This window comes from Trichosurus vulpecula, chromosome 5 (assembly GCF_011100635.1).
Source record: "Trichosurus vulpecula isolate mTriVul1 chromosome 5, mTriVul1.pri, whole genome shotgun sequence".
NCBI lineage: Eukaryota > Metazoa > Chordata > Mammalia > Diprotodontia > Phalangeridae > Trichosurus > Trichosurus vulpecula.
The window spans coordinates 299,863,298-299,882,685 of NC_050577.1; the positions used below are offsets into that span (position 1 = coordinate 299,863,298).

At 51.8% G+C, this 19,388-nt stretch overlaps 1 protein-coding gene across 1 annotated transcript; it reads left to right on the forward strand.

Moving 5' to 3' along the window:
- The first annotated feature begins 16,927 nt into the window (after positions 1–16,927).
- CSDC2 (cold shock domain containing C2) lies at positions 16,928–19,220 on the forward strand. Its single transcript, XM_036761231.1, has 3 exons — positions 16,928–17,106; positions 18,545–18,667; positions 19,058–19,220. The coding sequence occupies exons 1-3, from the start codon at positions 16,928–16,930 to the stop codon at positions 19,218–19,220; spliced, it is 465 nt and encodes a 154-aa protein (XP_036617126.1).
- Positions 19,221–19,388: the final 168 nt, after the last annotated feature.

The window sequence follows — 19,388 nt, forward strand, 5'->3', positions numbered from 1 at the left end:
TCCGGTCCGAGCCCCGTTAATTCCTGAGGATGCTTTCTTTGCTTTGGGGGAAAAGAAAAGGGAATAAGTATTTGTACAGCACCTACTCTGTGCCAGGCACTGGCACAACCTTACAATTACAGTGGTATTTGATCCCCACAACCCAATGAAGCAGGGGCTGTTATCCCCATTTTAAAGTTGAGGAAGTTCGACTTTGTGAAGCAGGTGTTATTCACACCCCAGTGCGTGTAAATTTGTCTGAATCAAAACAAAAAATCAGCAACTTTTGACCCGCAGAGCAATGGCAAGAGCTGGGGGTCTGGGAGAGAGAAGATGTGGACTTTAGTCTCTGCTCCCACCCAGCATGTGATCTCAGTGAGGTACAGTAGCCCCTCTCTGGGCCTCAGTTTGTCCATCTGTGAAGCAGCAGGGTTGGCTGGAACACACGGAGTCCGAGGCCCTGGACTCACGCGCCGGCTCTGCCCTTCCAACACATTCCAGTGACCTTGGAGAGGTCACCTCCCTTCACTGGGCCTCCATTTCCCCATCTGTACGTGAGGGGCAGGTGGCTATGACCTCTAAGGTTCCTTCCAGCTCTGATGATTTCCATGAATCCATGACCTGCCTTTTTAGCGACTGCTGAAAATTCCTGTTCCTGTTCCTGTGAGACAGAGCTTTTGCTCAATGGGAAGGCCTGCCCTAGAGACAAGGTCTCTGCTCATTTCTAGGTCTTTAAACCGAAGGGGGAGGGCCTTTTCTGCCATCAACTGCAGCTGCTGAGAACCTGACAAAGAAGGAAACACGTAGCTATCGATCAGTCCCATTTAGGGCAAGATTTCTTTCTTGGCCTTGAAGGGTGAAATTCAGGACCCCTCTCTCCTGCTCCCTATGGAGGGAGAGAAGGGACCTTGGAATCTGGCTAGAAGTACATAGGGTCTTCAGGGAACTGAGCCAGGAAAAGTCAAAGAGGAAGGAAAACTGAATGCAGTAGATGAACCACAAGGAATGAAGCAGGTGAGGAGTGGGAGGCAGATAAGGCTGGAGATGCAGCCCAAGAGTCCAGGGTCAGACACGGAACCTGCCTCCTCCATCCACCCTGGAGGCCAGGCCAGCATCCCTCCGGAAGCAGCCTGGGTGGCGAGGTCTGAATCGACTCATAGAAAACCAGGACTTGACTGCACCGGAGGGGAGGGATCTGGGCTCTGGCCCCAGGCCAACTCCTACCTCTCTGGGGCCCCCCCCCCAACAGATCACAGCTCCAGCCCTCCCTTGTCTCATCTCTAAATTGAGAGACTTGGGCTTCTTACCCCGGGCCTGTGAACTTGTTTTTTTGTTTGTTTTCAGACATCCATGTTTCAAATGTTTTGGTTTTCTTGAAATCCTAATATTTTATTTGGTACATTTCAAACCACGATTCTAACGAGGGGTTCCTAGGTCTCACCAGACATTTCCAGGGGTTCCCTGACACAGAGAAACAAACCCCTACCAGGACCTGGCTAAGGTCCCTTCCAGCTCTGTCTAGAGCCCACACTGTATCTGCTAAATATCCCTTCTTCCACCCCCCCCCACTCCTCAGATGAGAGATGGAGCCAGACAGGCTGGACTAGGCCTTCCTCTCCAGGCTTAGATACAAAGAAATGCTGGCCACGGCCGTGGCAGAATGTTGACATTTAACCAGCTAGAGACAAATTGGGACCCTGTTGGAGGAGCGTGGGCAGTGGCCACTTGGGTGTGACAGCTTGAGGTTAGGGACCAGTGATTTCACTCATATAGTGAACTACCAAGTGGGGAAAGTCCCTCTGTGGAGGGGGTCAGTGCCCACTGTGCAGTGTAGGGCCTTAAAAAGTTGCTTCTGCTCTCAAGGGACGTAAGGCATTTTACAAACCTTGAGCCACTGCTGAATGTCAGTCAGCTCATTGTTATCATCATTATTATAGCAAAGGGGTATAGAGCCAGCCCGTGCCTTACTGGCATCAGATAGATCGCATAAACATAATATTGGCGTTAAAAAGCCAGACTGGTGCCCACAGGATTTTGGGGACCTCTATTTGGCAAATGAATGAAGGAGACAGTGAGGCCTTCAGCCCATGGCCAATGCAAGGGTTCTAAACCAAAGAGGAGTGACCCAAGAGCATATCTAGGCTTTTCCCAGGCTTCCCAGCTTTCTACAGGACTGGCAACCTGCAGCCCCTGTTATCGAGTCTCTGCTTCTCACTGAGAGCCCTTCCCTTCAAGCCCCCTGGTTTCCAGGCAGAGCACCTTGCTGCTCAGACTGCCTGATGCGTGGGTGCTGGCCGCTAGCTGATTTCCTGAATGAACAGACAAGTGAGCTGCTTTCTTCTGTACTCAACCTTGGAATACTCCGACTCACTCAGCAACCTTCATTCATGGCTCTGACACACAGGAGCTCCATCACCTTAGCCGTGGCCCTCAAAGAAATGTCTGCATTGAGTACCTGGGGTGTGGACAGAGGCTGGATGTGGAGAGGGGCTACTGTTAACCCACCTGTAGGGTGGGTTAGCCGGAGTGGAGCTGAGGGAAGGCCCTTGGGCCTGGGCTTTCTGTGAGTCCTGAGTGAAGGATCCTGGGGGCAGGGCAGTCCAGAACAAGGACGGGGCACAGCCCCCCTGGCCTCTGCCCTGGTCGGGCATACAGGGAGCACTACTCTCCATTCTGGGTACCAGACATGACAAAGTGGAGAGCATCCAGAGTTGGGTGACCAGTGGTGAAGGAACTCAAACCATGTCCTGTGAGGAGCATTTGGAGGAACTGAGGGAAGAGAGAAGACTTTAGGGAGGGGTGAATAATTACTGGCTTCAAGTCAGGAAAGGGCTGTCCTATGGAAGAAGGATTAGTCAGTCAATAAGCATTTCTTAGGCACTGTGCTATGCCCTGCCTAGACCAAGACAGGCAAAAAATAGTCAGTGCCTGCTCTCAAGCGGGAGACAACATGCAAACAACTGTGTACAAACAAATTGTATAGAAGATGAACAGGGACTAATCGACAGAGGGAAGACTAGAATGAGGAGGCTTGGCAGGGGCTTCCTGCAGAAGGTGGAATTTTGGCAGGGACTTACAGGAAGCCAGGGATGCCAGGATGGGGAGGAGAGGACTAAGAACATTCCAGACCAGGGGATGGCCAGGGAACAGGCCCTGAGCCAACAGATGGAGGGTCTTAGAGCACTCTTTCAGGTAGCAACCAATCAGTAAGTGCTTATTGAGCTCTCACTGTGTGCAGACACTGTGCTAAGCACTGGAGATACAAATTAAAAATGAGACAGTCTCTGTGCTCAAAGAGCTCACGTCCTACTAGAAGGATACCGGAGGTTCCTAAATACATGCACACAATCCATTAGAGTGATCTCCAGGGGGGTGTGAACAATTTGTGGGTGATCAGGAAAGGGAACAGTCCTGGAAGGTTGGGGTTTCAAGGTCTGGGGAAGGTCTGGGGGTTCTAAGAAGTGGAGGTGAGGAGGGGGAGTGTGTCAAGCATGGGGATGGACAGAGACCCCTGAGGGAGAAAGGAGGGGATGGGATATTGGGGGGAAGGTGGGGAAGAAGACGGGGGGCAAGTTTGGTCCAAATGGAGAATGTATGAGGGAGAGAAAGTTGGGAGCTAACCACAAAGGGGGCTGAGGCCAACCTGGGAAGGGCTTTAGAAGCCTAGAGAAGCAATCCATAGGGGCAATAGGGAGACACGGGAGCTTTTAGAGCTGAAGGATGACTTGGTTAGACCTATGCCAAGGGAGAGTAATCTGACAATTTTGTGGAGGAAGAATTGGAGACCAAGGGGAGGGGGGGAGACTGCAAGAGTCCAATTGAGGGGTGATGGGCACCTGGACTAGGCAGGGAGCCAATGTCAGTAGAGAGAAAGGGACAGAGAGGAGAGATGTTGTAGAAGAATGGCACGGATATAGAGGATGGCTTTGGCCTGGGAAAATGGGGATACCCTGGACAGAATAAGGAAGCTCGCTACAAAGAGGGGTGGGAGCAGGGTTGAAGGGACAGGGGAACACATCCCAGCCCAATGTAAAGGGGAATTCCCTAGAACTGAGGTTGCACCCAAATGTCCTGGGCTTCTTTGGGAACCAAGCAGGTCCTTGTAGTGGGGCCTGCTTGGTCCCTTATCAGGAACGTCAAAGAAGAGGTTCCTATTTGGGAACAGGTCGGCCTGCATGTCCTCGGAGGCCTTTTTCAGCTCAGGGCATCTTTGACTCCCAGATGTGGTACCCCAGATAAGTAAATACAGGCTACTGAACAAAACAAACACAAGGTAATTTCAGAGTTGTAGGCATGAACCATTAGCAGAGGCCTCTTGAAGGAGTTTTCTCCCTGAAGGAAGTTCTTGGGGTCTCCTTAGACCCAATGGTCTACCCTCATGATACTCTTTCAGAGCATATGACGAGCAGGCTCCGCCTCATCGGGGTGAGGGTTTCTGAACATTCTGGTACAACAGCCCCCAACCCCAGGCTTCTCCCCTCCCACTGCAGTTAATTAGCACAAAGGTGGTGAGTGCTTTTCAGCGTCTTCCTTCATCTGACCTGTCAGATGGATTATACACGACTCGTGCAATAAAAGCCACTTTCCAAAAAAAGCCATCTCAGAGTCCAGAAGATGCTCCTTGCATGTGTCACTGGTGGCCAGGTCACTGAGTGGCCCTGTCATGCTGCCACAGGGGCCTGAGGGTGCCCCAGAGGCTTCTGGGGCGGCTCCTTCCCTGGCTCCACCAGCAGCCTGGAGTGGAGGACAAGAAAGGCCCTGATGTCTCTTTAAGCCGGAGTCCAAGTTTGCATCCTAATCCCTCCCACCTGCTCTCTACTCGGCCCCCTGACGTCAGGAGGAAGGAGTGGATGTGTGTGAGTGTGAGTTCACGCTCTGGGGTGCTGCATGCTATCTCACACACACACACCAAATAGCTTAAGTCCATCTTTGCCTGCTGGCTTTCAGAAACGGGGTACAAAAGAGGAGGAAGGGGAAGCTTCCCGAGTCAGGCTGACACCACGGCCCAAGGTAAGGCAGCGGCCAGTGGATGGATGACCATTAGGCACTGATTTGGGGGGGGGGCTGGGTCCTTGATGGGAGCTGGGAAGGAATGTCTGTGGGGCTAGCCCCCAGGGGGCAAGGATCGTGCCCGGTTTTGATGAAGAGGCTAAAGATAGGAATGAAAACCCCTCCTCACCTCACCCCCTGCCCCCACCCCCACCCCAGGTTTCCTTTAGAAGGATAATTTTGTGTGTCTGTCTGGGGTGGATGCTGGGCGGCTGGATGGAGGGCTGGAATGGAAGCTTGACATGAGTCAGGAGTGCCCTTCTCCCTGAGGAAGGAGGAAGCAAATCCCCTGAAAAAAACTACTAGAGCAAGCATCGATGCTAAAAATCATGGGGAGCGGGGACAGGGGGGATGGAGGAGGGAAGGGCAGTAATTGTTCTTTTCTACTGAGAGTGAATTCAGTGCTCCTGAATTTGGGGCTTGGGGGGAGGGGCAGATGGGGAGGCTGCCGAGGCACAGGACCAAGGACTGTGGCACTTATATCATTGCTTCTATTTTGCGCTTGTGTGTGATGGGGATAATTGGGGTAATTAGCAGAGAGGAGAGATGACTCCATATTATTCTGTCCTTGTAACCCCCACCCCCAGCCTTGTAGAGGTGGCCTCTTTCCTAATCTGATACAGTGGTCTCCAAGGACCTTTTTTGATGCTTTCTACCTTGACAACCCCAGGGGTTCAGCTCTCTGGAGACCAGACTGAGCCCCCGGTGGTCCCAAGAACAACCCCCAGGGGGGTAAGACTCTGAGGCCAAGTCTCTGTTTAGTTCGGAGCTGAGCATCTGACTCTCAGGGAGGAAGGATGCTCTTGTCTAACCTGACTATGTGAAGCCGGTGCAGGCAAGGCAGGCAGAGAAAGAAAGGGGCATTTATCGGTATCCACTGAGGAGAGGGCATTTCTAGAAAGCTTCAAGACTGCAGAGCTCTCTAATCTTCATAGAAAAAAAGGAGGAGAAAATGGAGAGAGAGAGAGAGAGAGAGAGAGAGAGAGACAGAGAGAGAGAAAGAGACAGAGAGAGAGAAAGAGACAGAGAGACAGACGGAAGAGAGAGACAGAGAGAGAGAAGGAGAGAGAGAGAGACAGAGAGAGAGGGAGGGAGGAGAGGGAGAGACAGAGAGAGTCAGACAGAGAGAGGAGAGACAGAGACAGAGAGAGAGAGAGGGAGAGAGAAAGGGAGGGAGGGAGGGAGAGAGGAGCAAGGAGAGGGGAGAGGGGAGAGAAGAGGCAGACAAGCGAGCAGGCAGAGAGAACAATAATAAGTCTAGTCTGGCTATTGATGTGACAGATTTGTCGGGGGGGTGGGAGGAGGAGGAAGTGGGATGTGGGGGGAGGGCAACCTCTTTATTTAATCCTATAAATTTGCAGCTCATTGCATCACCCCAGACTGGTTACGATCTATTAGGGTAATCACCCTGGGAAACAGCGAGCTCCGACTCTGAGCGGGGATGGAGAAGCTTTTCCCCAGACCAGGCTCCCTCCATCTCAGCTTATTTCCTTCTCCCAAATTCTGGCCATTTGTACTTCCTTCCCAATACCCCCTTACCCTGCCTCCTCCCATATCAAGAGCATCTAACCCCCTCCCAACTATTTTCAATCCCTTTCTCCCTTCTCCACCCCTCAACCTAACAAATTAAACGGCATAAAGCAGTGGCTGAGGCTGGGCTTGGGGGGCGGGGGCATGATGGCTGTGCCTCCCTTTACAACGAATGGTAGAGGCCAGGACGGTCTTCTCTAGGCTAAAGCCAGGCTGTACCAAGTAGATTTAGGAGGAGGACCCTAACCAGAAGCATTTGTTGGGCTCTGTGGAATGTTCCACGGATGCTCATTCTGAGGGGAGAAGGAGATCCCTAGGGGTGGTTATGGGGGTGGGGACTTGAAGTGTATCCTCACACACTAGCAGAAAGGCTTGGGAATGCCGATCTCTCGGGGAGATCTGAATCAGAGATGGGGGGCCAAGCAGCCGTAGAAGAGGACAAGCCTTAGATGCGGTCTGCTGGGGTAGGGCCACCCAGCCTCCCCAAAGATGAGAGTTGGGTAGAGGTGGGCGGGCCTCGTGGAAGGGTGAGGACACCAGAGGGCCATGTTTGTCCGGCAGCCGAGAGCACAAAAGTGGTCCAGGAGAGCCGGTGGGGGCCGTTCTCCCTCTCCATAACTCTAGACCAGGAAATGGGCTCCCAACTGGAGTTCCAGAGACTAGCAACAAGGGCTGCACTCAGCACAGACAGCGATAGGAGTCAGGATACCTGAGTTCCAGTTCTGATTGTGACATTAACTCTGTGTGCCCCGGCGCCCCTCATTTCTCCCCTCTGGGTCTCAGCCTCCTCATCCCTGAAATGATGGGGTTGGACCCGCTGACGTCTGTGGTCCCTCCCAGCTCGAAGGCCCTGCAGCCTAGAGAGTACAAGGTGAGATCAGAAGCAGAGATCCCAGAGTTGGGCGAGCTCGCCTCTCGTCTTTCTGGCCCGCGCTGGAGAGCTCCCGTAGCCAAAGGAGCGGAATAGGGTCTGTCCTGTGAATGGCAAAGAGCTGCATTTTCCGGGTCTCTCTATTATAGCACATATTGCTGTCATGATAGGGTGATCCCTCCCAGGGTCCTTGTGAGCATCAGATGTTTATAGAGTGCATGTGAGCTTTTATCCTAGAATGCCAAGAGAGTATGTATTGTTATTGAATGTTCCTGATTCTAGCGTTCTTCGGATTATTATGAATTGATAATAACGGTTCGTTTTTCTATGGACAGAGCAAGGCGATGTCTTAATGCACAGAGGATGGGCCTGAAGTCAAGACTGGAGATCAAATCAGGCCATAGCTATTTCCTAGCTGGGTCATCCTGAGCAAGCCGTTTAACCTCATCTGTCAGCCTCAGTCTCCTCCTCCATAAAATGGGGGTGAAAACAGCAGCTCCCCCCCAGGTCGTTATGAGGATCAGATGATAGAACATTTGTAAATTTTCGCTTTGCAAACCTTAGAGGGTCACATAAATGCTATTAGTGCCTCGAGGTTTGCAAAGATGGAAGCTCAGAAAGGGTTACATAGCCAGTACGTGCTAGGGCTAGGATTTGAACTCAGGTCTCCTAGCTCCACAGCTCTCATTATCCTGATAGTCCCTTCCCAGCCTCTATTGGCCAGGGCGCAGAAGAAGCCAAGGTGCTGAGCCCAGAGGATGAACACGGGGTCCTGGGGCAGGAGGGAACTTGACTGTAACTAGGTCACCTTCAGCGCCAGGAGATGCATCTGCCTCCGATTATATTCTTAAGATGAAACTGTGGGGCTGGGCCTGCCAGGAGGTGGGATAGAAAGCCAGGGCGCCTGCTGCTCCCCTGGGCCAGCCCGAGGGCAGACCTGGGAAAGCCCCTTTCCCTGCCCTGGGTCCTTATCTCTTATTCTTTTTGCCCAAGCCTGGTAATTACCCTCCAATTAAGTCAGCACTAGGTTGAGACCTTCTTATCATGGAGGGGTATTTGTTTTCTTATTTATGTTATTTTTAAGGTGCAGAGATGGCTAGTGACTCATTCAAAGTTCCTGCCTGAGTCACTGGAATAGAACCCAGGAGTCCTGACTCTCCAGTCCACCTGTAATGGTGCTGCAGTGCACATGGATGGAAGTCCTGGGTCCGAAACATTGCTGTGTGTGACCTTGGGCAGGTCACCTCCCCTCTAGTCTCTGGCCCTCACTTTCCCTCTCCATGCAATGAAGAAGTCAAATTAGGCTGTCTCTAAGATCCCTTTCTGGTCTGTTCACTAATCCTTCCTATATCTGAGCCAAAGGACTTTTGACACCTGCCCAGAGGTTGTATCTCCAGCTAAAGTCCCCTTTCTAGCCCCGATCTCAATTTATATGGGTTTATATGTGTGTATGTGTATATGCCTCTATATCTATCTGTCTATAGTCATTCATTAGTGTCCGACTAGACAGGCCTGGTGTGCCATGGTTCATGGGGTCACAAATACATATACACACATATGTCCATATATGTGTACATACAGAGAGATATATAGAGACACATACATGAATGTGTATATATACCTTTCTCTCTCCATATATATGTACACACACACACACACAAATTTGTGTGTCTATATCTATCTATAAACACACATGCACACATATCCATACACACGCTTTGTTGTTGTCGTTCAGCCATTCAGTCACATGTGACTCTTTGTGACCCCATGGACCCCAGCACTCCAGGCCCTTCTGTCCTCGCCTGTCTCTCGAAGTCTGCCCAAGCTCCCATCTGCTGCTTCCATGACACCATCCATCCATGTCATCCTCTGCCCTCTCCTTTTCCTTTTGCTGTCAATCTTTCCCAAGATGAGAGTCTGTTCTAATGAGTCCTATCTTCTCATCGTGTGGCCAAAGTATTTAAGCTTCACCTTCAGAATTTATCCTTCTATCTATATATGTACATATATACATGCACATATAATATATATACACACATACATACATATATCTCCATATGGCTCCGCCTCTCAGTGCATTAGAAAGAGCACCAGATTTGCAGAGGACCCAGAAAACCTGGGTTCCATTCCTGGCCCTATCACTTACCAGGCTTGTGACTTTGGGCAAAGCCCTTAGCCTCTCCGGGCCTCAGTTTCCTCCTCTCTAAGATGAAGGGGCTGGATGAGTTGGCCTTTGAGGTCTCCTTTGGTCTGACTCTAGGGTCCCGTAATCCGTGCCCTTCTCCAGGGCTAGAGAAGGACCGCCACGCGGGAAACTCGCGTTCCCTAGGAAAAGCGATAGAAGCCACCTGGCATTTCTTATTGTAGCTTTCCTATTCAGCCTACAATAGGCTGAAGTCACCCAGTGAGATCAGTGACACACCTGATCTCAGACCCACTGGGAAGCTTTTCCATCCCTGTTGGGTCCCATGACAATGGGACTGACTTAGCCTGGCCAAGCCCACACAAGAAGGGCTATATCACCTCCCCTCCCCTCTGATCAGGCCTGGGGGCCAGGGCAGTGACTGGCCAGGGAATCCAGCATGGAGAGGAGCCCTTTATCTCCTAGCTCCGTCCTCATCACATCATAATAAACACTCAGATTTCTAGTCTGCTTTATAGCTTGCAAAACTGTCTTTGCAATAATCCTATGGAATATCTAGTCTATATTTTAAAAATCATGAGACTTGGGCTCAGAGAGGTTGAGGAACTAGCCCATGGCCACACAGCTAGAGTCATGGGGTAGAGGGATGGAAGGAACCCTTGGGGTTCTTTACGAGACAACCTCTGCCATTTTATAGATGAGAAAATGTGACTGAGCTGGTCTTCTGACTCCCAGTCCAGCCCTGTTTCCCTTGTGATATGCTGCCTCTGTTTACCCAAATGTCCCCCAGCAGGATGGATTCTGTGTGTTGGAGGTGGCTCCCATGCTTTCCTGGGACCCCGTTCTCTGGGACCTTGAGCTCAGTACCCAAACAGCCCCTCCCTGCCTGATATCCCCTCCTAGCTAACCCATCCTGCTAAAGGGAACTCGTCCATCTCCAGCCCCTCAGGCATCACTGGCACCAGTGGCTTTTCTGTGTTGACACTTTGGAAAAGGAAGGGATGGTTCTGTCCACTTCCTTTCTCCATCAGTCCCTCCATCTATGAGAAGTTTGTTGAACATGTGTTTGCTCTTGGCTCCGCAAACGAATATGAAGACAAGACCAGATCCTGAGCTTCTGGCCTTCAGGCTTATGCTGATTCAGAGCTAGAAACAGCCCCAGGGGTCATCTGGTGCAATGCCTTTGTTTTTACAGAGAAAGAAGCTGAGGCTTGGGCAGGGTAAGTCCTTTGTTAGGCAGAGCCTGAATTGTTAATGAGGGCAATGCTCGTTCCCTTACATGGGGCTGTCTCTTACCTTCTTACCCCCAATCACAGGCCACTTTCCTGGACTGCAGAGGTACCAAAGTCCTAACTTGTACCCTTCACAAGGAGGCTGGGCACCAGAAGGGCCGACCCAATAGCAGTGAGGACAGGCTGGGTAAAGCCTTGTCCTTAGAACCAGAGGACCTGGGTGCAGATTCTGAGTAGCCATGTGACCCAGGGCAAGCTGTTTAATCCTTCTGGACCTCAGTTTTCTCATCTGTACAATGGGGACAAGAATATGTGTACTACCTAGTGCACAGAAAGGTCATAAACCAGAAAATGCTGTAGAAATGGGAGTGTATGATGATAAACTGTAATTGTGTCTTTCTTCAGCTGGAGAACAACCCAGTCATCTGTTGTTCTGCCTACCCGAGGGATGGGTACAAACCTCTTATGACAGGTTCTTTCCTGGAGAGGAGAAAAAAGGTGCCCCAAAACTGAGCCCCAGTGGACTTTATTTTAATAGGTGTTCCCCAAGTGAGGAGAAGGGAAGAGCACTGAACTTTCATCTGTCCTCTTCGATCTCGACATTTTTATGCCCTGTGTAATTCCTTAGCTTCTTATCAAAACTTCCTTTGGAAAACTCCAATCTCGTAAAGTAGGATGAAGCATTTCAATTCTTATTTGGTTTGATTTGATTTCTCTGAAGTATCGAGCAGGGTATCATGGCCCTCCTGTAGGCCAGTTCTATACCCAGGGGAGAACCAGGAGCTCTAGGACAGAGAGTGGGCACTCAGGAGGCTAGGATAGTATTAGCTACCAGCGCTCCTTCCTGCCTGGACCTGCCCATCAAAGCAAGGGTTCTTAACTTGGGCTCTAGGAAATATGTATATATGATATATATGACATACATACGATATATGATATATTATTGTGTTATATAACATTCTTTTCTATATAATATATTGTCTGTATGTGTATATACATATATAACTGTACCTCAACCTAATGGATCTGTTTGTAATCTTCTGTGTTTTATTTCGAGGATTTGCAAAGTAGATTTGGAGAATCATTGGTCTGTAGGCTCCATCGGCTTTCCAAAGGGGTCTGTGACACACAAACAGAAGTGTCTGCTGCAGGATGACCCCTGCATTCGAATCTCAAATCAGCCCCCTAAGTTCTAGCCCAAGCCAAGACCTCCAGCCTCCTTCCTACCCTATTCTAGAGTCCTAGAGTCTGGGCTGGGAGGCATTGAGAACTCACCCGGTCCAGCCCCCTGCCTTCTGTTCAGCCGCTCCCCCTCCTGTCTTGTATCCTCAGTGGTTCCTACCTGCTTTACAAAGCATTTGCCTCACTCTAGTGCTGTGAGGTTGCTCTGCAAGTATTATTACTGCCTCCCCCCGAACCAAGGCACTTCACCAACGTAAAATAATATGCCCACAGTCACGCGCCAGCTCTAAAGCCCAGCTCTTGTGACTCCAAATCTGGAGCTCTTTCCATTAAAACAGGTGCCTCTCCAGGGCAGCTGCCCTGCTGACTCTACCCTGGTCTCATCATTGGCCACAGCGTTTCCTGTAGGGAGACAAAGGAGTCTTGGTAAATGGCCCTCTGATCTGGCGATTTAATGGCAGCCATAGCATGAGGGCAGCAGAGGCAGTCCATGGAGAAATCTGGAGGTTTCAGATGACCTGAGCTAGAACATCATCTGTCAGATCTCAAAGCACTCGTCAAAGCTGCATCCCAGTCCAACCCTCCTTCTCAGCCTCACCTGCTAGATGCAGAACCCAATGCTGCATTGCAGGGGAAGGGGGTGGGGTGATGAGAAAGGCAAATCAGTGGGTGAGAGCCCTTGGGGGAACATGTTGAAGGGTAGATTTAGGCAAGGAGCTGTCCCTGGTTCTGGTCTAGCCCTGCCCGAATCCCTAAGATTACAGAGCTGAACCAGCCATCTTTATGGTCCATGAGATTCAGGTCAGGACCAGAGCCTCCAGAGCCCTTCAGTTTATGGTCTCGGACCTGTCCGGGTGGCCACTGCAGAGAGTTGAAGACATTGGAAAGAGGGGCAGGGTGGAAGGGTATGTGTGTTTGAGCCTAATGTCTAGCTCCCTCTGCCTTTAGCTACCTCACAGAAGCACTTATGGGGGAAGGCGGTCAACCAAGGCCATTGTCTGCTTTGTAGAGCAATGAGGAGGTTATTGGCTGTCCCTTGCTCCCTATGGTGGCCCTTTCATCACCTCCCTGGGGGAAAGATGGCAAACCAACTGTATCCACTCACCCCTCCCCTGTACTTTCACCCCTACCAACTTCAGGAGATGAGACCATCCTCCCCAAGCAGTCTTATTATTTTCTGTTCTCCTTGGAGGAATATAGTCAGAGAAGGGAGTTGGGAAGTTGGAGAAAAACTGAGTGGTGCTGTGGTTGTTTGGGGCTTTTCCCCTCTGGGGAAGTGGAAGGGGGAAAGTGGTGATGAATCATTCAATGTAGTCTTTGCACCCAACCCAGACAGAGGGAAATAGGGACCAAGGAAGATTCTAAGGGTCTGACCCTGTCTCCCACTGTCCTGTTCCACCCAGGTGGGGGGTAGTGCTGAAGACTGTTCTCACCACCCTGACCTTTGGAAGTTCAGTAAGGAGCAAAGGGGACAAGTATTGAGGAGGAAAAAAAAAAAACCCAAGTGGAAAGCTTTTCAGGCAAAAGAGACAGGAAGGGCTACACAGGACAGAGTGCCAGGACGACCAGGCAGGAGGCACTGCCCGCCGGGGACAGCAAGGATCTGTGAACCCCATTCTAAAAAGCTCCAGGAGCCCTACTTTACTTTGTCAGCAACCAAGGCAGAGGGGTAGGACCCTAAAGGCTAAAGCAGGCCAAGTGATTTGCCCAAAGGTACAGAGCTAGGCTTCAAACCTGGGTTTTCTCATTCCAAATCCAGGGTTCTTTTCTCATTTAACCCTCAGCCTCTAACAGAATTGCTTCCCCCTGGCCCTCTCCTAAACTCCTGTTGCTTACAGACTTTGCTAAGGGGAAAAGTGAGAGGAGGAGAGGAAAAGAGGAAAAAGAGGGGAGGAGAAGAGAGGAAAAAAAGAGGGGAGGAGAGTGGAGAGGAGAAGAGGGGAAGTAAGGAGAGGAGAGAAAAAAGGGGAGGAGAGTGGAGAAGAGAGGAGAGAAGAAAAAATGTGGAGGGTAGTAGAGAGGAGAAAAAAGAGCGGGGAGTGGAGAAGAGAAGAGGGGAGAAAAAAGAGAGGAGGAGAGTGGAGAAGAGAAGAGGGAAAGTAAGGAGAGGAGAAAAAAGAGGGAAGGAGAGTGGAGAGAGAGAAGAGAGGAGAAAAAGGAGGGGAGGAGAATGGAGAAGAGAAGAGGAAGTAAGGAGAGGAGAGAAAAAAGAGGGAAGGAGAGTGGAGAGAGAGGAGAGGAGAAAAAATGTGGAGGGTAGTAGAGAGGAGAAAAAAGAGCGGGGAGTGGAGAAGAGAAGAGGGGAGAAAAAAGAGAGGAGGAGAGTGGAGAAGAGAAGAGGGAAAGTAAGGAGAGGAGAAAAAAGAGGGGAGGAGAATGGAGAAGAGAAGAGGAAGTAAGGAGAGGAGAGAAAAAAGAGGGAAGGAGAGTGGAGAGAAGAGGGGAAGTAAGGAGAGGGGAAGAAAAGAGGACAAGAGAGAAGAGGCATGGGGAGGGCGAGAACAGGAGGAAAGGACAAGAGAGCAGAGAAGAGGGGAGAAAAAGAAGAAAGAAGAGAGGAAGGAAGGGGAGGGGATAAGGAGGGCAATAAGGAGGGGAGGAAAAGGGAAAGGAGGAGAAGAGGGGAGGCAAGGCAGCTGCTGGCTGCTTCTCCCTGGAGCGTCTGTCACATCTTTCACTGCTGACAACCCCCGTGGGGTCCCCAGTGAGGGCAGAAATCTGGCAGCAGAAATAGCATCTTCTCTCTCCTGGTGGCAAGGGGTGGGAGGGGTGGGGGCTGAGCTCAAAAACATCTGAGAGTCCTCCAGCCCCACTGGTGCATGCTGTTCCCCCCACCTCCCTTGGGGAGAGTGCTGCCTCCTGGCACTGTCTGTCACTGCCTGGCACATGGCTGGTGCCGGGGAATAACAGCGGTAGGGGCTGGCAAGGTGGGGTCGGAGACAGCAGGGGGTGGGGGGAGGGAGAAAGAAGCAGATCACATTTCCTAGAAGAGAAGGTGAATCCAGCTTCAGCCAGGAACCTTCCCCATCTTATCGCTCATCTCCATAAACATTCGATTTAGTGTTGTGAGGAAGAAAGGAGGTTCAGACCGGGAGAAAAATGACTGTTATTGGCAGTGGAGAGACAAAGCTGGAACAAAGCCCAAACTGGGCAGCCCTCCAGTGTCAGGGGGCTGGTGGGTAGGCTGAGGGCAGGCCAGAGCCGGTGAATGACAGGTTGCTGTGGTCCCTGAATCTTTTATGGAGGCAGCTGTGGGACCTTAAACCAAGTCTCCAGCCCAGCTCTCTTCTTCCAAGCCTTCTCCCATCTGGCTTCCTAGTCATATCTGTGTCTCTCAAGTGCTCTGCATGTAATAGGCACCTTAAATTGTTGAGTGAATGAACACACCCTTGCATCCTCTTCCTGCCCAGTCCATCTCCAGACCTTGGCTCTCCACTCCCTGGTGTCAGGGGTTGGGGGTCAGGGCTGTCTTCCTCTCCATGTCTGATGAAGTCCTACCTTCCTTCCAAGACTCAGCCCAGGTACCATCTTGTCTGGGAAAGGGAAGGCTTGACCTCTCCCTCCTCCAATGTCCCTGAGCACCTTCCTGAACTGATCTCCCTCACCCTCGGATGGCCATTACTGAATTGTCTTTCCCCCCATTAGATTGTAAGGTTCTTGCATACAGGCCTTGTCTACACTGAGCCCAAGGTTTGCAGGCAGTTGACGTGTAACAGTGACTGACCTAGACTCCATTTGTACTTCCTTGGGCCCAGGGGAAGAGAGGGCCTTGATTTAGAATTAACGTGCAGGGGATGGAGTCCTGGCTTGAGAGTCGGAGGATTTGGGTCCAAATGGCAGCTCCGCCACTACCTGGGTGACCTTAACCTCCTCAACCTCAGTCTCTCCGTCTGTGACTCCCTGGCCTCTCAAGCTCCTTCTAGCTATAAGGCTGTGTACCAATAATTAATAATATGAATGTGTTCTTACAAATAATCGCTGGCATTTCTGCATAGCACTTCAAGGTTTAGTAAGCATTTTACACATGTTATTTTACTTGAGCTTCCCCTGTAGGTGACATGGGTACACAAATCTGCCCATTTCACAGAGGAAAATTAAGGCTTGAGGATTCAGCGACTTACCCAAGGCCACATAGAGAATAAGTAAACTGCAGAGCTGCTCATCAAACACAGGTCCCCTGAGTGCTTGTCTCTTGTCCACAGCTGCCTGGTTGGCTCCTTGTCCTTCAGGAGGATCAAATCAGCTAGCTGCCCAGGCTGAGACCATGGCCCCAGGGTCCCAAGATGGTGACTGCCATCTTTCCCTGGAAGCTGGCATCCTCTGCCACCCTGCTTGGGCATCCCTGGAGCTGGAGGGCAGAAGGACTGCTGATTTTCTCCCTCTGGGAACAGGGGGATTGCTGGGTTCCTCCCCATGGAGGCACCTTCACCGCTGGTGGCAGAGCCCAGCTTTGGTGGCCATCCAGCGACACCGTGTGGCCAGCTGACAGCAGTGCCCACCTCTGGCCATCTGTGGGTGGTGTCCCTGGGAGGTGGGTGGCTGGGTGGCAGGTGTGTTTATGTAAGGAGCTGGACAAGGTCATGGTTAATGGCTGATGCCAACCTCTCCTCCCTTCCTCCCAGCCCAATAACAGCTTAGCCCTTCAGCTTCTTCCAGGCTTGGTGCTGACTCAGGAGATGAAGTATCACCTCCTGACTCACCCTGTCCCTGAGGAATCCAGCATAAGGACTCTGTCAGCCCAGTCTATCCCTTCTGGCTTGGCAAGGTCCAATTGTTGCATATTCCTTTGACTTTGTGTGTCTCTTCCCTTCCAGACTGAAGAAGGCATCTCCAGGAAGCTTTTGGGGGCCCATCCATACTCTGCATAGCTCTGTTTTACCGAGTTTCATCCCTGTCCACTCCTTGCCCTGAAGACGCTCCTGCCCACTGAGCTTCTCCACCATGTCCTCTGAGCCCACCTCGCCCCCAGTAGTGCCACCTCTGCACTCCCCCAAGTCCCCTGTCTGGCCCACCTTCCCCTTCCATCGTGAGGGGAGCCGGATCTGGGACCGGGGCAGCAGCCTCCTGCTCAGAGACCTGCCCAGCCCGCTCCCCACCAAGAGAACCAGGACCTATTCTGCGTGAGTACACAGACTGGCCAACCCTGGTTCTTCTCTCTCCCCAGAGCCCCATTCCCCCTGGAAGCCTGGGAAAAAGCATTGGGTCTGCCCAGCAGAGTTGTGGTCCATCCCAGGACTCCCTGCATGGGATGGGGTAGAGGAATCCTCCACCTTCCAGTCTGGAAGATTTCTTGGGAACTGGTCAGACTCCAGATGAAGTCACTGCTGGGGCTCTGCAGAAAGGCCCAGGTGGAGGAAGGGGCTAGGAGGGGACACCAGGAAGGGCCTTGAAGGAAGCTAGGGATTCCTGGAGTCTGAGGTCGGGAGGGAGAGCCCACCACTAATGCCAATGAAAATGCAGAGAGCACGGGGTTCAAGAGGCACCAACAGGTCAGCATGGAGGCTGTGAAGGGGAATAAACTTGAGAAGACTGGAGAGGTAGGAAGAGGCATTTTAAAGAGCTTTAAATGCCAGATAAAAGCCTTTCTATTTGATTTTGTGGATAATGGGAATCATTATGGTTTATGGTGGGGAGGGGGGGGATAACATGGTCAGACCCAGACATTAGAAAAATCTCATCTTGGCAGGTGAGTGGAGGGTGGGTGGAGTGGGGAGTACCTGGAAGCAGGAAGGCCGATTAGAAGTCCATTCCAACAGTAGACCCTAAAGGTGATGATCTCTGTGGTGGCTGTGTGAGTGGAGAGGTTATAGAAGAAGAAATTACAAGATTTGGCAATTTACTGGATCCACGGGCTGGGCAAGAGAGAGGAGCTGAGGATGACGGAAAGGTTGGGAACCTAGAGGACCAGGGGGATGATGATGCCCTGGTCAGTAACAAGGAAACTGGGGAGCGGGAAGGGTTTGGCGGGGAGGGAGATGATCCAGTTCCAAAGGTCTGTGAGGTACTGGCCATGCAGGGTTGTCTAGAGCTCAGGAGAGAGGTCAGGGCTGGATAAATTGAGCTGGGGATCATCTTCATAGAGACGATAATTGGATTCGAGGTCACTAAATGAAATAACAGAGAGAGAAAAGAAAAGCGCCCCAGAACAGAACCTGAGCGGACAAAGACCATTGACCTGACGCACACGCGGGGTTTGGAGGTAGAAGGAAGGGGCCTCATCTGGTTCAGTCACCTCCTTTTCCGGGGGCTTAGCACCCCCTGCCCACCCCACCCCGAGATCACAAAGCTAGCTGATAGGTTTCAAAACCAGATTTTCCGGGTGCTCCTCTTCCCAGCTGGTTTTCACCCGGCTGCTGCGCGCCTGGCTCCTTCCCTCTCTGCTCCAGTTTCCACACATGGGGACACCATGGGATCCGTGGCCTATTCGCTCCCTCAGTCTCTCTCTGCCGCCAGGGGCCCCCATCTGGTTTCTCCGGCCTTGGCTCTGGGGGGCCCTCTCAGGTTTCTCTCCCACCCTTCTCTCCCTGGTCTCCCCTTCTTCTCTCTTTGTCCCCCTAGCACTGCTCGGGCGTCGGCTGGGCCTGTGTTCAAGGGTGTCTGCAAGCAGTTTTCGCGTTCCCAGGGCCATGGCTTCATCACCCCAGAGAATGGCACAGAGGACATATTCGTCCACGTGTCTGAGTGAGTTCTGGGAGGCAGAGGCGGTGGGCTCATCCCCTTAGCTGCAGTTTCTGCTTTAGAAACGCCTAAGCAAGGCATTACTGTTATTCAAGTGTAATGGATCCTTTCCCCAAAAGCATTACTTTTTAAAGAAGGGACCTATTTTGTAGTGAATTTACACGTTATTTTTAGTGTCTGAGTGCTCTAAAATCCCCACCCCTTGGCACTGGCAGATATGACCGTTAAGCCCGGGTGGTGGCTGTGTTCTTCCTACTGGGCCTTGGGGGTGGGTTCGAGGCTGAGAAGCTGCCCTCCCTCAGCACCCGCCAGGTGCCCTGCAGGGCCACTCCCTCCCCGCCCCCCATTGGTCTCAGGATCTCATGCCTTTCTTTTCTCCTGTTTGAACCACAGCATCGAAGGGGAGTATGTGCCCGTGGAGGGAGACGAGGTGACCTACAAGATGTGCCCCATCCCGCCGAAAAACCAGAAGTTCCAGGCGGTGGAGGTGGTCCTGACCCATCTGGCCCCCCACACTAAGCACGAGACATGGTCTGGCCAGATCATTGGCTCCTAGGCCACAGCATCGGGGTGGGGAGGGGGGAAGAAGGGGGCCCCCCAGTTCGAGCCCACCTGCCCTGAGTTGGGGGAGGTGGGGCCAGTGCCGGGAAGCCCATCTGGGGTTGGGGAAGAACTCAGAGAGAAGGGAGAAAGCAGGGGGAGAGCCCAGGGGCAGCCCACTACC